The 21,149-nt window shown below is 40.9% G+C and overlaps 1 protein-coding gene across 1 annotated transcript; it reads left to right on the forward strand.

The window, feature by feature from the left end:
- The first annotated feature begins 1,074 nt into the window (after window positions 1-1,074).
- On the forward strand, window positions 1,075-21,022 carry LOC133972752 (collagen alpha-1(IX) chain-like). Its single transcript, XM_062410328.1, has 39 exons — window positions 1,075-1,237; window positions 1,356-1,444; window positions 1,555-1,675; window positions 2,908-2,979; window positions 3,790-3,919; window positions 5,425-5,821; window positions 6,180-6,260; window positions 8,355-8,372; window positions 8,776-8,865; window positions 8,982-9,017; window positions 10,754-10,825; window positions 10,979-11,023; window positions 11,126-11,161; window positions 11,266-11,289; window positions 11,397-11,450; window positions 11,985-12,056; window positions 12,601-12,639; window positions 12,848-12,904; window positions 13,413-13,466; window positions 13,739-13,792; window positions 13,912-13,965; window positions 14,115-14,168; window positions 14,286-14,339; window positions 14,439-14,492; window positions 14,587-14,640; window positions 15,552-15,605; window positions 15,955-15,999; window positions 16,161-16,214; window positions 16,313-16,366; window positions 16,607-16,660; window positions 16,853-16,924; window positions 17,030-17,065; window positions 17,156-17,200; window positions 17,307-17,339; window positions 17,583-17,729; window positions 18,753-18,807; window positions 18,938-19,132; window positions 19,589-19,675; window positions 19,839-21,022. Exons 1-39 carry the CDS (start codon window positions 1,075-1,077, stop codon window positions 20,039-20,041), a joined length of 3,108 nt encoding a protein of 1,035 aa, XP_062266312.1. The 3' UTR covers window positions 20,042-21,022.
- The last annotated feature ends 127 nt before the right edge of the window (window positions 21,023-21,149 follow it).

The following is a 21,149-nucleotide window of genomic DNA, read 5'->3' on the forward strand; positions in this document are numbered from 1 at the left end:
AGACAGTGAGTCCCTCTGGGGCTCCGAAGATGCTCCCTCAAGTGAAGGGCATAATGTCAGAGTCCGACACCTCCTCTGAAGAGACCTTGCTGACTTTGCCATTAGTCATTTCTCTGACAGTTCACTCTCACACACACACACACACATGCACGCACACACACACACACACACACACACACATACTCTTCAAGCACATTCATTTCCAAAACAGTCCACACACTGGAGAGGGGTTACGTCTTCACTAACACGCCTCTTGCCTCATTTTTATTTCTCAGATTGACAAGCTTTGGATCAAAGTGATCGTCAGTTATGTAGATGATAGGTTTGGGGTTTGCTGTGTAACGTGAGTGGTTCCAGTGTCCCACAGCTCAGACACATGTCCTGCTGTGGTTTATCACTGCCATTTCTTATCCTCTCCAGTATGTAAACACACTCATATACATATATTATGCTGCTGGTGTGGAGCAGGAACTCCCACCTCTACTTGCAATGCAGCCAGTGGCAAATAACACGTCCTTGTTGAATTATTTATTCAGCAAATGTTGATGTCAGTGAATCAGAAGACCTTTTTAAAATCTGTGCAAGTATCTTCCTGCTTATAACCTTGAAATCTTTGTTAAAAGACAAATGTACTGCCCAACCTTTAAACAATAGTTCACTAGAAGCTATTTGAGTTGACCAGATTGCTAATTAGGATTTGTTCTATGGCTCGATCTCCACCAAAAATCACTCAAAGTCCCACTCAAGCAGCTTATTACACTGATGAATCGTTATTCTTCAAAATGACATTTTCAAAAGGTTTTTCATGACACATTTGCCTCATGGCCCTTAAAATGGCTTAAATGTAAATCTACGCCGTCCCTCCTCATTTCATGACTAAGATTGATATGAGTATGTTAATATGGCCCCACCCCTGCTCCCAGTTTCCTCCCTATTACGCTCACCTTCAGCAGAGGAGTCTGTTCAATGGCATTTATCTAGTCTAAAAATGTAGCTGGGGGGGAGCATTTCTACTCTGCAAGAGAACCATGATCCATGAAGTTTAAAATTGCTGCAGAGATAAAAGCTGTGAGCATGTACCAGAGATGCTCGAACGGGGAGCAGAAATACACATTTATTGTTCCGTCTCCAATCGGCATCTACTGTCAAATCCCATTAGCTGGCATGCAAAGCCACCACATTTTGAAGGAGCTGTGTAAACCCTTTCTTTCTCTTCAAGTGCCCAGAATGAGCGCAGGTCAGCAGCGCAGCACTTCATCTCAGCCCTGTGTTTCATCGATCCAGACACACAAGGAACTGTCAGAGAGAATAAGATGCATGAGTGAATACTGATTTTCTCCATCATTCCCCAACAGAAAGCGACCATGGCATCCATCGATGGCGGCGTTCCCCACTCTCTGCGTGGCTCTGCTCTCCCTGCTCCTCGCTCCTCCAGCACTTGGACGTAAGTCACTTGCGGCGCGGTGCACAATCACTAACACGTCACCAAACCGGTGTACCGTATGGTGCACGAGAACCACTATTGCTGTGAATCTGTTTGTCTTGTAAACACAGACTGAGAGGAACCAGGTTAATGTGACCGCCCGCTTATTGACTGTTGCTAGGATGTTCTATTTATCAGAGCCCGAGAAAGGCGAAGGCCAGAAGGAGCAGACGTACTGTCCCGGTCTGTGTCGTAGGATCAAATCAGATTAAACGTCCCCTCTGATATAATCATAACTGTTTGGGAACATAATAAGTCCAACATGAATGAGCAGCGAGTGCGACATACAGAAGGTTCAGCCCTTTGTCATAGGCCTCTTCAGTGTCACAGTACACACACACACACACACACACACACACACACACACGCATGCAGCCACATGACATCTTGATTGTGGTTCATCTCCAGCTCGTTGCACTAATGACCTGCTCGGTGAGCGTAATGCAGGCTGTAACTTTTTACAACTTGAGGTCCACGTGCACACTTAGATAAGTGTTTAGTGGTTGTAAATATGGGACTATAAATACCGTCTCACCACTTTATCTCATTTCTCAGCAGTTCTGTGGGGATGTGGGAACAGCTTCCAGATGTGTTGTGTTCCAGCCGCTCACTGCAAATGAGCTGAGTCAGGTTATTGACTAGGGAGCCCCTCTGGCTGTCACAATGCTCCTTACATGCAGTTTTTTCTTTGAGAGGCTTTTCCCCTCCCCAGCGACTCAAGGGTAGCGCCCTCTTCTGACAAATACCAGGAATTAATTTATCACTCCATTATAAATCCCGTTGACAGTGACCTGGGCATGGCTTGGTCCCAACACCATGTGATCATAATGATAGACCACCTAGAATTTACATATTTAATATATTTAAAACAGGAATGACAAACTAAGCTATCCTTATTTGTTTAATAAAGAAAGCACATTAACATCAAAAATACAGATTTTTATAGATACAAGAACTGATAAATAATGATGATGGAGGCAGAAATCAAATAAGATTCTGATGATAAACAAGTTACAGATTAAATCAAAGGTGACTTCCATCATGTTAAATCATGCACATTAATTAAAGTGGCTCAGCTGCCATGTTGACCTTTGGAAATGTTTCTTATGACATTTGGCTTCAGTCGTGCAACACCAGCCGCTTATCAGCATTATGTTTCCATTTGTGGTGACTCTGCATTATGAATCTCAGAGACGGTGTTGAATTCTCTTTGTGAGTGTGTCTATGTGTGAAACACCGTTGGATGGGAAACTCGAATAAAAAATGCACGGCAGCACATAGTGACGCTAATCCACTCAGACATTAAAGACCTTGCTGTTCCCTTGTGTCTGTCTCTCCGGGCTGATGGGTAATATGTTACATTTGTAAAATTTAGCGGAGAACAAGCGTAACGAGATTATTCGTTTTTTGTTTCGTCATATCAGAACTCGACCTCAATCGGCTGGATGGTGATACCGTCTGCCCACCAATGAGAGGCGGACAGGATGACCTTCCAGGTAAGACTCCTTAGTGCAACCGGGCGGGGGGGGGGGGGGGGGGGGGGGCACTTGGGAATGATAATTTATATCTGAGCTGCATTCACAGAGGTGGAGGCAGTGGTTGGAGGAACCACAAAGCTGAAACCTTGGAAAAGAAAATAGACTGTGTGGAGTGAGCTGGTGAGTTTAATTAGTTGAACAGGGTGGGCTGCCTAATGCCTCCAGACACCTTAAGATTTCAAATGAGGCAAATGAAATGTTCCACTTGAGCTTGACAGAATTTGACTCTAAACAATTCAAACTCAGCAAGATTTTAATTGCCCTCCACTGGGTTAGGGTTACTGTTTTAAAGTGCTTCAAAACATCTGCACACATTCTGCTTTTTTACCAAGGGATGATCATTTTGTTTCTCCCTCTTGTTATTTCAACATTTACTTTGTGAGCATTAACTCCTCATTAGCCTACTTTACTTAAATTTATAAATGTATAAGAATTTTCATCATTAAAATGATTTAATGATTCATAAAAAACTGCCTGATAACAATTGAAAAGATGAATGCAGTATAGTAACGCACTGATAATGTGTACACTCCTAATCCTAATGCTAATATTGTTAGTCCTTCCTCTTAAAATAAGCCAGTCACCACTATTTTAGGTGTTCAGGTGTTGGAGCATGCAAAAAGGAAAAACACACCTGTATCCTAACACATCATATTCTGAGCTGGGCTGGCGTGTTCCTCAAGTGCCTCGAGATAGAAGTATATAATGATTTTGCGCTATACAACAACACATTTACATTTACTTGACATCCTACATTTCCCCCTGTAGGTTTTGATCTGATAACTCAGTTCCAGCTGGATGTGATCACCCTGAAAGGCGTGCGGAAGGTGGACGGCTCCACTCCCCTCCAGGTGGCGTACCGCCTCGACCGGGAGGCCAATTTCCAAATTCCAACCATGTAAGTACAGTAAAGAGGGTTTCAAAAGCAAGCAGATAAAAACAATAACACACACATGCACACGCTGGTCTCCCGATGCAGGTGTTGCATTATTACAGGTCTGGCCCAGATGTTACTGCATGGCGAGCAGCATATAATTGTTGGAGGCAAACATGTCTGAACCTATTTGTCGATTCTTAGACACACCAAAGTGAGAGTAGAAGTATTTTTGTGAGTGAGGGAGTAGGTTGAAAAGCATGTTGTATTTTCAGGTCATGTCAGGAGACACAAAGTATTTCAGCAAGCATCTTGGTAATGATTTATCTTGAGTTGTATGGAATCCCATAAGGATCAAAGTAAAATATGAGAATAACAAAAGTGGCCCCCTGTGAATAATAATAATATGAAATAAAAGGTTGTGGTAGAAACAATTGGATTGGTAGGCCTGGGGGTAAGGAAGTATTCTTAGAATTGATCTAGAGTGCGTCTGCCCCCCCCCCCCCCCCCCGGATAATATAAAAAGAGTTTTATCCCTGGATCTATGTTGACCAGCTTCAAGATGAATAGTGATCATAAATATTTGTTTTTTAGGGCAAAAATACGTTTTTCAAATGGAACAAAAGACAAAGGTAGAAGACTTTGTACATAATTATTGTACAGCCACTCCCCTTTATTTTTGTGTTTCGCACAAGTTAAAGAAATTATTTTTTAAAGCATGAATGCAAAACATTGTTTCATGGTATGGGGGTGTTAGAGATAATGGCCTCACATCTTTGCATAACCAAGGACGTCACTGGTGTTTTCCCAGTGTGTCTGCTCCAGTCTGTTTTGGCTAATCTTTTCCTGCAGGCCAGCTTCCCTTAGAAGCTGTTATGTAACTCGCTGGCATCCTGCGTCCAAACCGCTCTGGCCTGTCACTCTGAATGTAAATACATGTTCATTTAAGTCCAGTGGCACAGTCTGAGCTTAGAAGTCCATCCTTACTTAGGCTGCACTCCCTCGCTTTGCTTCTGCAGGGCAAAAGCAGCACAGACTTCAGACTCTCTCACCTCAGGCAAAGCTAGAGAGTGGTCTTCATTTGTTTTACTGGGTTACAGGAAACTCGTTTTTTATAGCCTCACCTTGATCGTTTACAAGATGATAAAAGTCCGGCTGCAGCGCCCATCTATGAATGTACCACCTACTGAGGATCTGGCTTGTTAAAAGCACAGAAAGCACCAGACTGGGAATACTAACCACGACTGCTAGCTGTAATTGAACCAGTGATTTATGCACTTAGGAAGCTGCTTTCACAGTATCTTCTTTGTGGTGGAGTCGCTACCATAAAGCCTAAACTCTCTTTGTATTTGAAGCTTGACATTATATATATATTGAGAGTTATAACCTTTACTGGTGAGAGATGTTTTTGAGATTTTCCTCAATGTGTCATTCAATAAAAGTGTGAAAATATCCAGGTTAGCTGGACTTGAATGTTCTTCCCCGGTACCGCAGCTGATTTGCAGCCCTGTTCTTCTTTCCTCTCGCAGGCTAAACTTCCCTCGTGGCTTCCCAGACGAGTATTCCTTCATGGTGACCTTCCGCATGATCAAGAGCACAGTGAACAAGGTGTGGAACATCTGGCAGATAGTGGATGAAGACGGCAACAAACAAGCCGGAATGAGGCTGAATGGCGACCAGCAGGCTCTGGAGTACTTCCTAATGGGCGCCGACGGCTACCTGCAGACCGTCACCTTCCCCGGCCTTTCCGTGCTCTTCAACACCAAGTGGCACAAGGTGATGATCGGCGTGGAGCGCGACCAGGTCACTCTGTACGTGGACTGCCAGCCCGTGGATCAGAAACCCATCAAGGGCAAAGGTCCTGTCAACACAGAGGGAGACACTCTTATTGGCAGGCTGGATGCTGATCCCGACACCTCCGTTGTGGTAAGTAGGGATGGAGAATTGCCCGCTGCATTTAATCACATTCACTGACGTTCCTTACAAGCCCTCTCTGATGGTGCTCTCTGTGAACAAACACATTCAGGTTTATATGCGTTCAGAGCTCCACTATAATTCTAAAGTGCTGCTGTCACATCAAAGCTGCTCAGCTGGGTTCCAGTGGAAAAAAAACTAATCCCTGCAGAAAATTGCATTGATGGAAAATCATGCTCGACAACCCATACGGAGGGCATGATTCAAAACTAGTCAGAACCTGCACTGTGATGAAGCATTTCAAAATTCTGTGCAATGTCAAATGAAAGCGATTGCATTTTGCAGATTTAACAGGAACATCTCTTTTCAGTTTGAGCTCCAGTGGATGTTGATTCACTGCGACCCAAAGAGAGCCCAGAGAGAGAGCTGCAGTGAGCTGCCTGCCACTGAGGTAAAGTAGAAAGGACTCTGATCTGCTCAGCATCTGCTGTGGTTTGTGGTTTTATTGGGGTTGATAGGGCCGCCAGCACGCTTAAAGAAAAACAGGCCAGAAATGCTGAGATGGAGCTGCAGGCATTAAGAAAATACCACCACATCTAGAAGTTACAATTCATCAACAAAAATAATCTGTCGATGCAGAGGTTTTCCAATTGTTTAATTGCAGGATGGAATTGTTGTTTCCTTTAAAGAACAGTGGTTCAAATCTAGGCAGACATTATCTCATTGTTTGTGCTAAACCTCAGTGCATGGAGCCAAAACACAAAAGCTTGTAACCTAAAGCAAACTTTAACAAACAAGAGGAAGTGTGATTAAAAGGGTGGGATCAGAAACCCAAACAAAGTTAACATAGCAGCAGTTTTGTGGTTGGGTTTTCATTTAAGTATATAGCACTTATTTAAAACTCCGATGTACTACAAGGAGTGGCAACCATGGTCTCATTTTAATATTCCTGCCTCATGACCTGCAACAGTAAATCAGATGTTTTCCTAAAGCTGTTGTCAATGTCAGCTGACAGGAGTGTAAACCTGCCCCCTGCTGTTTAACACTATTATAAGTGCTTGTGTACACCTTTGTGCAGCGACAGCAAACTGAACCAACTGCAGTCAAAGGTGAAAATGTAATATTTATCTAATTTGCCAAGTTGCCTAGTTGTATGTTGTATATGCTAAGGGTTATCTAGCTATACGGGACTAGGAAAACAATTCTCTTTGGCTTCAACAGTTAGCTTCAGCAAGTTAAAGATGAAAGTGTCGTCAGATAGAAAGTGAAGCGAATTGTATTCCTTGAATGTTTACTTGACCCGTACAGCAGACTTTAGCTGCTATAAGCTAGGCACATATTATGCTGACTCATGCTCCCTTTCTTCTAGTTAGCTGTTAGCCATTTTCAGATATATACTCCGGAAAATATCTGGCAATAGGTTTCGGACTTTGTCAAGAGTTTTCCATTCTCATAGGAAGAACACAGCACGAACCTCTCCGCTCAGACCCTTTCACAACAGCCCCAAATCCTCCAGATCATCCAGGCAAGGGGCAGCATCTGTTTAGGGCATGCAGGAGTAAGGACATAACGTCTAAAAAAAAACACATTGACACTGGTGTCAGTCGGTATCCACAAAAAGTCAGTTCAGTGCACTGAGTCCAGTGCATGTCTGAAAGCAGCTGAAGATACACACATCCCCTGAACAAGCTTATTTTTACTTCAAAGTGCAACATTTTCAATTTGGCTGGAAGCATTTGTCAAAACCCACAGCTCCAGGCAAATTACATGTATTTGCACAAATATTAAAAATTCTACATTAACAAAGAGAAAGTGTAGTCTTAATGAGGACTAGGAAAGTCACATGTTTCTAATGTAAATTGTCCATGAGCGTTAAGTGCCTGCAAACAGAATTTTTCTCAGGATTTTTTACATTCTGTCATTCAAAGTAATGACACCATTATCAACGATAATGGTGCAATCTTACTATAATGTTGGCTTCATGGGAATCTTTCAGCTCTAGGGATGTGAGGAATTATCCAGCAGTGTAAACAAATTGTAAAACAGTGAGAAACTATTTGGTGGTAGAGAGACTCATTTGCATATTTATTATGAGAAGTTGGGACAATGTTTCCCCACGTGAAAACACACAAACATAATCCGAGGCAGTGTAAGGCTTCCGGCGTATGTTGTCTTTCAGTTCAATGTGTCTTTTAAGACACACTTGTAGCCTATAATGAAAATGCCATTCAGCTGTCTGGCATCTCATTCTGTACCAATGAATCTGCTGTGGAGAGTTTTTTTTTAATTTAGTCACACTTATCAGGATTCACAGTTTTCCACCCACTGTGGACAGAGATATTTCTTGGCCTGGTGCGCTCTATTAGATTCAGGCTAACATGGGGGGGCGGTTCTGGTGGAGCCACGGGCTGTATATTCAATTGGCAGCATGACATACTCACTACTGTGATCGTGAACAGGTACGCTTCTGCTGACACTTCATGGTGAGGGTGGTGTGACTACTTTCACTAACTCTCCCTTTATCTGCTTTCTCTTGCTTCTTCAGATGTATGCCAATGCTGAGGTATTTATTTTTCTACTCTACTTTCTTTTTGCTTTGTGATTCGAAGCCAGTAATCTACTCCGGTGCTTCGGTTGCCTAATTGCCTCAATGCTTTGTTCTTTATCTAACTCGTGGTGGTGGTGATGTAGTTTTTTTTCAGGTTTGTGTAGACATTCATACATGTATGCACCATTTCACACTCTAAATGAATTCATCAGAGAGACATTCATAACATATAATAAATGGTCCCAATTAGAAGTTTGATCGCCTGGAGGCTGTTCAATGGCACATGTACTCGAAGAAGCTCCATTTACAACCATTAATGCTATTATTTATTTGTATCTTCCTAAAGTATAGATACAATTTATCTCTCAATGGGGTTTTCAGTGTGTCCCATTAGATTACTGACTGTCTCCTTCCTTAGCCTGACAAATCACTCCAAGGCCCCCCTGGAGCCCCTGGCCCAGAGGGCCCCCAAGGGGATCCCGGAGAAGACGGCAGAGATGGAAGAGATGTAAGTGTTTCCGCCCCGATCGCAGCACCTCTTTCTACAAAATGTCTTTGTCAGGCAGGTTTCAGTCAACATGCAGCTTCTCTGTCTTTGACTCTGTTGTTTATTTGTCTCTCCAGGGTCTTCCAGGATCTACTGGCAGTCCCGGCACTCCTGTAAGTATAAAGCGCTAAATGATTCACTGTGAAAACGCTTGCAGCCTCTTGATGCATTCTCAGTCTCTTTGTGCATTTACTGTCGTTTTTTTGTTTGTTTGCTGTCTCATCCCTCAGGGGAGGGATTCCGTTTGTGCTCAAGTATTTTAGTTGAATAGGAAAAATGTATAGAACTTCAATTTAATAAATACAATTAATTTGAATGAAGCCATGTTTTATTTATGATTGGTATAAAAAGTTAAAATATGTTTTTTTACAAGTTTCTAAAAGACAGTACAGCTCTACTCGGCCTTTAACCCTTAGTTTTTTTATCTGGCTATGAGAGCATGTGGAACAGTGATTGATGAATCAAATGCAGCATGATCAGAACTATGAAAAAAGTCTCTAATGTGATATAATGAGAAAAACTGCAGGCACATTCAGTCACAGTGACATTGAAAATGAATATTGAACAAAGTTGAACGTAAACAATATGATCAACAACAACAAAAAAATCTGCCTAAAGAAGTACTTTAAATTAACACAGGAATGTAGCTTTATTACAGAGTGAGAATTTATGTGTACATTATCGATTAAAGCTTGAGTAATGTAAATTTCAAAATGAAATGTTCAAATTATTAATGACGAGTACTATTAATGTGTAGATAATTTCTAAATAAATAAAAGAGGGTTTTGTTTTTATTCACATTAATTATTAGTCTGTTCACGTGATTCTGAGTTCTAGAGATGGACTAACTAGAGTTAAAGCATCAACAGTAATTTTACAGTAAAAACTATGAAAATAAGAATATCTATGGCTCTTTATAACTCATCAGTTTGCTGTAAACTCTTTTGTCCTTATCTGGATTCCGTAGAATGATGACTGTGGCGTTCCATTCATCTGATTGGTTAATATTTGGGGTGATCGTTTCTGATCTATTATCTTTTACTTAACCTGGAGCAGGCTAGCAGTTCAGCATACGTTACCATGGTGATTTACCCAATTAAGAAGTGAACCTGGTTCATAAGCAGGTTCACTTCAGGTTTAAGTCCCTTCTAGACTTAAACCTGAAGTTACCTTGATAACCATAGATCCTGCTTTGTAGTATAGGCCCCACGGATCAGATAAACAGGTTAGCGTCTTTACTCACTGTCCATTTGATCATAGACGTGGAATCAGTCCAGAAAAGACAAACATCCAAAACCCAGGTAAAGGAAGGGTCACACACAAGCACAGGTGTGAACATGAGGGCAACAGACAATGTGGAAAAGGAACACACACACTAAGGGGTTTCTCTGGGGGAAGCACAGTGGCAGGACTAGACAGGTAATAGGTGTGTATGTTAAGTGGTTAAAGACCAGGAACTACATGGACAGGAAGTGTTAGTATTGTTACAAAATAAAACAGGAAATGCAAATTTAAGAGGGGGTAAAAGAAAAGAATGTAATATAGCAGCAATTATATATATACATATACTTGAAGTTATATATATATATTAAAACCTGTAATTGACTGAACCTGAGGGTTAACAGGAGACATTACGTCATATCCACCTGGTCTCTGTCGATGTAGCTGTGTTCCTGTCTGGCTCATTTGTTTTCTGCATAGCCTCATGCAGATCTTAGAAAAACAATGAGAGTGGCCCACCTTCCATTGATGAAATGTTAACTGTCACTGCCTCTGTGTAACTTAGCAACAGGGCGGGGGAGATTCAGGAAGATAAAGCTGTTGTATTTGTGTTGTGTCTGTTTCCCAGGGCAGCAAAGGGGAGCAGGGAGAGGTCGGTCTTCCCGGGCAGAGAGGCCTGCCTGGTCTTCCAGGAGTCAATGTAGGCAACATCATTCACTGACACACACTCTTCATAATATCTGCCACTATGTGGGTGTGTGTGTGTGTGTGTACGACTGAGTTAAATAGTGTGCTGAGTGTTTGAGGGTAAAGTGATGGCATGTTGACTTGACTGTGTGGTTGCTGTCTGCAGGGTCTTTCTGGTCCAATGGGTCCCAGAGGGCCTGTGGGAGAGAGAGTGAGTAAACTTCACAATCATTTCAGAACAAGACAGTTGTTTAAAAAAAAATCTGTTTATGGACAAAGTTATAATTTTACTGATTTATTTCTCTTCTTTCAGGGTCTACCAGGTTTTCCTGGACCTGCCGGTCCTGCTGTAAGTGTGAAAATCTCTGAATGATGCAACATGCATGTAGATGACAGTGTAAACTGCAGATAAGTACACTTAACATATATCTTACTCTGTCTCATATTTTCCAGGGCCCAACAACCCAAGGACCTGCTGTACGTGTTTGAAACAATTTTTATCTTGTTCTCAGACTTACACACAGCAACCAATTACCGATACTAACTTGTGGTTGTGTATCTGTGTGTGTTTATATTTGAAACAGGGACCTGCAGGAAAACCCGGAATCCCAGGAGATGAAGGAAATATCGGGCCTGAGGTCAGTCTAGATTAAATCCCTCATTTTTTTCAATAAATGTCGAAAACTGAAAATAGTGAGATGTGGAGAGTCATACTAGTGGTCCAATTTGGACATCCTTGTACTTTACATGAGTATATGTCAATTTTTCGGAGACAAATGCACATTAACATATTTACTCATATTACATATTTTTTCAGCTGTTATTACTACCTCTTTGGATATATTTAAACAAATATTTATTATATTGGTAAAACATTAACCTGAGGTATTTTAAAGATGAGTACTATGAAGATGCCTGCATGCATCAATTTGTATAATCTGGACCAAAAAAGATGCTAATCTAGCCGAGGTCGCACTGAGCACTGACATTGACTGTATTGTACTATAGTGTACTGACTAATTTTTTTAATGTAATTTATAAATATTCTGTCAGTCCAAAATAAATGTTATCTTATATCTAATTTAAAATAAAACAGTTTGATATTTTGATGATATTTTCTGTCTGTTTGTGTTTGATATCAAATGTTCTGATGATCCGTATTGTACTGGCAGGGTCCACCTGGACCCAGAGGGGGACAAGGGACCCCGGGGCCTCCTGGCACTCCTGGTCCACCAGGGCCTGTGGTAAGAACCAGATCTAACCGGTGTTTTGTTGACTATACATTTTCCTATTATTTTCCATGTTTCATGTTTTCATCCCTCAGGGTTTTAGGAAGCCATATGCAGATACAGATATTTGGAATTATCTACATTTGCTCATGTCACAGTTTGAATGAAACACATTTCATGGCAGAAGCATTGCACAGTGTAACCAGATTTTTAAATAATCTAAAGTCATTCAATTTATAAATAAAAGAACTGACGTAAGAACACACATTCCATTTTGCCACAGTTGACAAAGCTAAATGATCAGTATCTGCAATGTCTTTTAATTAAAGCTCAATATCAGCCACAGTCTGTATATTGATCACTTGCCGTCTGGGTGTAACCTCAACAGCCCTCTTACTAATTTCTCTATTTGGACAGTGAAACTTCTTCTTGGTCTTTTGTATCTGTGTCAAATCTTGAGTTTCTGATGGTGTTGGATTCTGCAGTGACTTTTCACATCACCTCTCTGGGACTCTCTGCTGTGGTGAACTGTTTTCCATCTCACTCTGCTGTGTTTTAGGGACCGCCTGGTGCCAGCAATGAGGGGAGTTTGGAACCTGTGAGTGTTTTACTGTCTTACACGCCGCCAAATGTTTCCTGGATGCATGGCAATTGGATTGGGGACAGCGAATTTCTTATCAAATTAGTCATTGGTGTTAGACAGACTGTGTGGCAGCAGCAGCAGCAGCCACCTGCATGCTTGTTGAGCATCTGGCTGTCAGCGTAGTGCCATGTCTCACTTCTGTCCTGTCCCTGTGTGTTTGTAGTGTCCTGCTGCCTGTCCTGCTGGACCACGGGGGATGCCTGGACTACCAGGGCTGAAGGTGAAGCAGTGTAAACAACAACACTACATTCTCACTAGATTTATTTAAGTTTTTTCTTGTCCACCATACGCTTGTTTCAAACACCCGCTGCTGCAGATAATGCTGCAGTCTCAGTTTGAGGGCCCAGTTTTCAGTTTTCACCTCCGCCCGTTTGTATGAGATAATTTTGGTCTTTAGAGGACAGACTGTATGTAAACATGGACAAAGTGAAAGGGCGTTTCCTAACTAGTTCTTGTTCTACTACACCTCAGTACAGCCCTAAGTAGCAGCAAGCATAACCATAGACTTATATTATTTTTATATAAATGTATATTTATTAGTGTAATAAAAAGGAGAAGGCTTGAAGATATGACACTTTTTTAAATGTTTATTCTACTCTATCTGTGACTGTATGAGGGAAACCTCGGGTATACATGTAGGCTTTTTCCTTTACAATTGGTTGAAAAAAAACAAAACATAACCAAAGCAATAAGATGAAGTTGTTGATCAAATTCATTGTCGCCTTAAGGGTCACCAAGGTTTGGATGGTGAACCTGGAATAAATGGAACAGCTGGAGAGAAGGTACGTGAGTCAGTGAAAACAGAAACATCATTTTCAGCACAAGAAGGATTATATTACAATGAACTGCTAATCTAACTTGACATTTGACAAAATTCAGTCTCGGCATCACTAAATGACCAACAGGTCACATGTATAGAACGAGATGATGACAAAAGCCACTTGTACATACAATAACTGATTTGATTGTAGCCTGTTAACAGTTTAATGTGATTATCTCTCTCTCTCTTATCTCGTGAATTTGATTAAATTGTTCCTATTTGTTTTTTCCACAGGGACAGGCTGGAGCAAGTGGTCCTCAGGGGACACCAGGTCGCATGGGAGATGATGTAAAGGAACTTATTCTGTGCAGTACATTGTATTGTTTCAGTACTGTGTGAGGCTTTATTAGGAGAATATAAATAAAAACACATATATAAAATTATAAAATGCTCTTTTGTCTTTCTAGGGTCAACGAGGGCCCATTGGATTCCCTGGAAATACTGGAGAGAAGGGGGACAGAGTAAGTTAGATTTAAATTGTATTTTAATATATATTTAATATAATTCTCCTAAATATTTACGTCTAACGTAGAACACGGCCATAGCTGTAATATATTGTAGCATATTCAAACATTGTGCCGCGAGATAAATACTGCCTTTTTGTTTTTAGGGTGGTCCTGGTTTCAATGGCGTCCCAGGACCTACAGGCCCGCCTGGTGCTCCTGTAAGCTCCTGTATTATTTGATTAGTTCTATGTCCTCACTCTTTTGCATTTACTGTAACAGTAAAGGGGCAGAAGGTATCAGTCTAACTTTACTTATAATTCAACCCCTTCTCTCAGGGTGTGGAGGGGATCCGTGGACGTCAGGGTTTGCCAGGGGACAAGGGTGATGATGTGAGTCTTACACCTCACTTAAGATTCCAGAGTGTGTCAAAAAACATTTTACCTAAAACTACGGTTTCGGATGAATAACGGTGCTTTGATTTTCAATAGGGAGCTGTGGGAGGGCAGGGAGAGCAGGGACCTTCTGGGGGAAAAGGAGAAGCTGTAAGTATGCTGCCAACGTTGTTGCTCATTCATTCTTTACAACCCCATTGTTTAGAATGTGAATGGGTTATAACTGTTTAATGTGACATTACAGGGAGAGCCTGGCAAAGATGGCTTAAATGGACTCCCTGGATCTGATGGCGCTAAGGTAACTTACGATTTTAAACAGCCAGAGGTAGCTTTAGCAAGATCCAAAAGCACACTGAAGTGAAATTTCTGTTTAAAGATTAGTATTTTCATTTGAAACATTAATGTTATAATTGTAGGTACTTTTAAACTTAGAAAGTTGATTAAATTGAAGAAAATCATCAATGAACAAAAAAATATATAGATAAATATCTTACTAAATATTTCATATTCTAACACCCTTGCTAAGTTAATACACTCATACAGGCACAAAGCCTTTCTCAGTCTGGTAAACAGATAGTATAGATAGACAATGCAGTTCAACCTCCTCCTACCATCCAGATATTGCACATTTAGAGGCAGAGTCTGCGCATCACTGGTCAGGGGATGGAACAGTTAGCGAGATCCTGTCGATACGCTATCGACGAATCATGAGTCAGTCTCACCTGTTAATCAGTCTGTTTTCAAAGCAGCAATTAAGTTAATAAAACCAGATGCTCCAGAAAGATGATAACTTGAACAACATTGGTGTGAACCACCTAAAATGTCTTTGTGAAAAAGGTATTTGATGTGTAATTTGCCTTCTGGTCCTTGTCCTGTCCACTAACACGGAGGAATTTGTAATTACAATCTGTACTGCAGCCAGCCACCCGGTGGCGATCAAGACACACTGGCTTGAGTTTTGGGGAGGGGGTCATGTTGTCAATCTTTATACTGAATATGGTCTTTTATGACCAGTAGCATTGGGTGGCTTATGCTAAAGCTAGTTACCTTTGGATAGCTTTTGCTGTGTTACTTGCTGCTGATGTTTGACCAATTCATATTTTTCTACTACTGTTACATTTACTATCAATCACATATGTACGGCTTGTACACACACACACACACACACACACACGTGTTCATGCATAACCCTTTCAATCTGCTCCACAGGGAGAGGCTGGAACCCCTGGATCTGTTGGTCTCAGGGGGATTGTTGGTATTCCAGTAAGTCCAAAATCCTTCATTTGGTTTCAATATCCATATCAATTCATTACAGTTTACACTTATCATGTCATGCTGCTAATTATGACTTTGGACTATATGTTTTTATAAAAATAATTAATCAATTCCATAAAGCTAGAGTTTTATTGAGCTGGCTAATATGAGGTGTCTATATTTATCTTAAGTCAGGTCTGTTGGATCTTTCAGAAATGTCAGAGAGTCCCAGTTTTTACGAGTTGGAAGTTTTCTTTTTTCTTTTAATGTTACCTTCCTGACCTTGCTTTTACACTGCACTGAAGGGTGTAACAGCAGTGACACATTCATTTTTCATGTTATGTATTGTTTTACCCAGGGACTGCCAGGGAAGCAGGGAGTAGTCGGACCCGCTGGTGAAAAGGTAATTAGAATCATCTTCTATTTAATGAGGCATGTCCATGGAGTAAACCCAAAGTTGTATTGCTGCAGTCAGCTTCAGTAGAACTCTCAAGCAGAGAGTTTGAGCTGATTAAAAAAGGAGAATTTGAGTATTTCACTTACATGTTTCCTCTTTGGTTTCAGGGTGATACTGGTGATGAGGGACCCGTCGGACCAGTTGGAGTTCCTGGAAAGATTGTACGATTATACCATCAAGCCTTCATATTCATCTGTTCGAGATGTTTTAATGCAATAAAGTTTTACAGAAATATTAAGACTAATTTCTTTCCAAAAAGGGTGAGCCTGGCAATGATGGAGAAGATGGAAAGACAGGAAATAAAGGAGCTACTGTGAGTTAACATTTGCTCTACATTTGTAGAGCAAATGTTTCTGTAACATTTGTTTCTAGTTCATGTTTTAGTTTAGGATTTCTGTATCTAATGCGGTTAAAGCTGTTGTGCATGTCACACCTTGTTAAGCCCTATGAGGCAAACTGTGTTTGTGGGATGTACAAATACAATTTGATTGATTGATTAATTGCATGATTGAACAGTATCTAACCCGATGTTAACTATGTAATCATTTTCCAGGGTGCAACAGGAAAACAAGGGCCAGTGGGGCCTACAGGTCCTCCAGGAATCCAGGTGAGATGTTATTGTTATAAAAATGTTGGTTAACCTTACAGCTTAATAATATGAACATTTTGTTTAGAGCATTGATGCTTTTCAAAGCAGCTCATGATGATATCGAGATACATTATAGAACAGTATTACCAGCATTTCAAAAACATAAAATGTAGTATGGGTAAATACAAAATTCAAATGTTGTTTTTCCAGGGAGACAAAGGAGATAAAGGTGAGACTGGTGCCAAGGGAATAAAGGGTCATACTGGATTCAAAGGAGATCAGGTCAGAATTATTTTTTCACCTCTTTTACTTTAAAACTATTATGATGAGATTCTGCAAGTGCAGGAAAGTACTTAATGATTTTATTTCCACCTACATCGTCTCTAGGGACCAATGGGACCAATGGGACCAAGTGGAAGTCAGGTAAGAACTATTTCACCTCTGTTAACATGTATCTGTGAATGACCTTCTAGGGCTTTTTCAGCACTCACCATGTTGTACTTGCATGAACAGGGGGACACAGGTATGGCAGGAGATTCCGGGGTGAAGGGAGACCAGGTATGCAGACCAAGCATTGTTTTTTTTCTTTCTGTTGAAATTGCGACAACCATCTAGTCGACTTGAAATTATTTGAATGAGGTCATGAGATCTTTATGTGTTGCAGGGCCCTCCTGGTAATCCTGGGATCAGAGGAGAGGTATAATTAATCCATTGTACCTCACTATACACTTTAGTTCCTTAACTGATAATCCCATACTGTGCTGTAACATGCTATTTGGACTTTTATTTTGTACAAATATGTTTATTTAAACTAGCTTTTGACCCACTTGTCTTGACATATATATGAAACAAGTTCTTGAATGGCCGTATAGCCATTACCAGCCAACTCTGTCCTGTGTGAGAGTTGGCTGGTAATGATTTGTTTTTTTTTCAACATAAGCGTGGAGAGCAAGGCCCAAGAGGAGCATCAGGGATCGATGGCAGACCAGGTCAGACGGGCCACGAGGGTTTGGCTGGTCCAATGGGAGCCAGAGGGCTTGATGGAGAACCCGGCCATGGTGGATTACCGGGTCCCAGAGGTCTACCTGTAAGTGTTAGCAATTGCCAGTAGAGAGAATGTACACACTATCCACTCTCTAGTGTTACTCCTCTAATGTACAGCTGAGAAAAAATTTGTGCAGATGATTTGTGCGGAAGTTCATTTCGGAGTGTCAGTTGTTTTTGATCAGTCCACTCAGTTCCACACAGAACGACTATCTTAACAACTAATAGTTGAACTGTATTTGACTTCCTTGAGCCATTTATAATTCCCTGATGATATAACAGTGACTTTGGTAATCTACCCACAGCATTTTTTTTCTGTTTTGTTATATATTTTCAGGACTCGTTGTTAATGATCCCCTGACTTTTCATTACAAATTTTAATTTACTCAGCACAGTTTTCGACCAAATACTCCAATTAGTCAACATAAGCAGGTGTTGGCCTTAACTGTTTGATTTGCCATTGTGACTGGTCTCTTCTCACTGGCACCAACAGGCGCTTTTCAAGAAAACTTCCAAAAATGTCTATGTAAGTTTTTTACATATTCTGAGAGAGCTCCTGGGGTTTGAAAGAATGAGGACATTAGCTGTGTCTCAACTTGGGGTTTACATCCTTCGGTCGCCCCGGTCTGCGTAGTCAACGTCGGCTGCATCCTTCATTGGTTGCAGGAAGCAAAATAAACCAGTCTCGTCTTCATATTGCATCATTAGTTTGTCCTGTTCTTACAGCCATGGCCTAGCAACAGAGCTACTGACGAACAAGTTCTTTGGTTGATTAAATGTTGAAAATATGTGTTAACACCTTTACTGTACCTTTAGCTCTTTGATTGAGTACTTACTGTTAAAAATGTATTATTTTGATGTTTTTCGCCTCGCTTTCTGCCACAGTTATCTTTTTGCCCCAGAAGTGCAATTAATCATTGGATATGTTGAGCAGGGAAGGATCTACCCAATTAGATTATATTACAATAGATTGAGTTTGTGTATTCTGCTAATTCATGTGTGATATGCTTGTTCTCATAGAGCCTGGGTTTGTAGAATGTAAGTCTTAATGTTCATGAATTCACAGGGCCCAAAAGTGACTGACGAGAAGCTTCGGGAAATGTGCTCAGCCATTGTAGAAGGTTTGTTCAATGAATCTGATCTGATATATACATATATATCATATTTAACTCATGGTAATACCATATTATTATGGGTTAATACTACAAAATTCTTTTTGGATTTAATAGAGTTTGTCCATTGTCCATTCAGAGCAATTGGCAGAGTTTAAGAAAGAGCTTCTGCAGAAGCCAGCAGCCCTTGGTGCCCCTGGTACTCCTGGTCCAACAGGACCTGCTGGCCCCCCAGGACCGGCTGGAACAGCAGGAGCAGCAGGAGCCCCAGGGCCCGTGGGTCCTAAAGGTCATCTAGGCTACTTTGGACGTCCAGGCATACCAGGCAAGAAAGGTCAGTAAGACTTTTCAGACCAAATCTCCATGACTAAATACTGAACTCCTTAAAAGCCAGTAGCCTACTAAGATAAAAAAAGCTGCTGGCTTCAGCATTTTTAGATAAGCCTCACTGGGAGTGGTTCCTAAATTCTATATGTGTTTCACCAGCACAGTGATATAGACGCTGTTCTGCTGTGATAACCTTTTGCTCTTGCTTTATTTTAAAGTGGCCGCAGAGGCAATAAATTGGCACTCAAACTTCACACTGATAGAAGTAATGTGCAACGCTAAGGGGACAGAAGGGATTCCCCTGTGTTTAACATCATACAATCAATGCATCCCCAAACAAGGCTGTATTAGAGTGAACCATTACATTACCTAATTATTTCCCCATAAGTGTGAGAACAACATGCCTCTCCACTTCATCTCAGCATTAATATGTGTGTCTGCTTTGTGCTCTTCTCTTCTTAAGGTGATGCTGGAGAAATGGGAGAAAAGGGAGACAAGGGAGAGGATGGAGTAGGAGTCAAAGGCAGCTCAGGTGCACCCGGTGCACCAGGTAAGACTGGACTCTTGTCAACACTTATGTATCTGCTCAGAGAAAAGCTTGGGTCTTCAAAAGAACTATAAACATATTTCTCAAAAGGGGAATGGTTTTGGTTTTGTTCTATCAATGTAATACTTCATAGTACACTACTGATACAATAATAATTTCACCTCAGGTGCACCAGGTGCCCCCGGCATTGGCATAGATGGCAAAATGGGCGAACGTGGTGAGAGTGGGAGTCAAGGTGTCCCAGGAACACCTGGTCCAAGGGGACCCTCAGGACAGCCCGGACTTTGTGACCCATCAACCTGTATAAGCCGAATGCCACCTCTCTATATGGTCGGTGGAAAAAAATCTGCCAACTACAAAAACCCGTGAGACGTCGCAACTCAATGACGCATTCCAGATCTCATCCTGCCGTGACCAAGTTTAAGGGCTTCTCAGAAGTCAGGCCATGGTGATCTGTGGGAATCTTCACATGTCCCCGCGTGAACCATGGATTTAGAGACACAATGGAAAACAGAGACAATACACAAATGTAGAATACTGTATAGATGTTTTAACTTGTTTGTGATTTTAGAGAAAGCTTATCTGCTGGTGCGTATTCACAGATAGCTGCTACTGATGACAAAGCAACATCATCCAACTAACAATGGGCCTGCAGGCCCAACAAATGCCTGATTACAGCTGCAGACATCTGGACTTCATTAAGAGCATTCATCAAAACAATATGAGCAGGTTGTCAGATAAAAAAGCTGGATCTCTGTTTTCCACTTATGCATTTTCATTTTTTGAAATAGGCTCAGAGAGGAAATTTCTTTAACACCAGCTGTCAGCATATCATGTGCCCTTTTGACCCACTTATTCTCATTGCAATGAGCCAGGTAGTAACAGAATAAGGTGAAGTGTAATGTTTGAAGATTATTTCACAAGAGCAAATGTGCACTTGACTTACCAGTGAGCAGTAATATGCAACAATATAATTCTCAATCAAGGATCATGAATTCATTTCGGCTGATTTTTTCATATCAACATTGTAATAAAGTGATATGTTTTGGATATTACTGAATTAAAATATTTGACTGTGACTCTACCTTTCTTAGAGCTGCTGCTGTTCGATAAGATTGGATCTGAGTCACATTATCATGTAACAGAATTAAGCTGATGGCTGATCAATAAAATTCTACAGCTGCTCCACACAGTAATATGGCTTTGTATTGAAATCACGGTCCCTGGGTGGTTATGGATATAATGTGAATTAAGGAAGATGTTTCATTGTTGCTTTGTCACAAAAACAAAGTCAAGGAGAACAGGTTTTACTTGAAATGATTGACAAAACTGATCTGCTAAATAATTTGAATAAACACGATTACGAGATGTATATTAAACGTTCCTTTTTTTAACCATGATTGATAAAGCTTGAAGTCAAGCTCCATTTCATGGTAGTTGAGCATATCTGTAAAGGTATAATCTTCAAACAAGGATT

Source organism: Platichthys flesus, chromosome 17 (assembly GCF_949316205.1).
Source record: "Platichthys flesus chromosome 17, fPlaFle2.1, whole genome shotgun sequence".
NCBI lineage: Eukaryota > Metazoa > Chordata > Actinopteri > Pleuronectiformes > Pleuronectidae > Platichthys > Platichthys flesus.

Bases quoted from the DNA above. Each gene is read 5' to 3' on its own strand.
- LOC133972752 (XM_062410328.1), top strand. From the start codon at position 1,075: ATGTACCAGAGATGCTCGAACGGGGAGCAGAAATACACATTTATTGTT. The intron at 8,866-8,981 runs GTAAGTGTTTCC...TTGTCTCTCCAG, and splicing joins ACGGCAGAGATGGAAGAGAT to GGTCTTCCAGGATCTACTGG. The intron at 14,340-14,438 runs GTGAGTCTTACA...GATTTTCAATAG, and splicing joins CAGGGGACAAGGGTGATGAT to GGAGCTGTGGGAGGGCAGGG.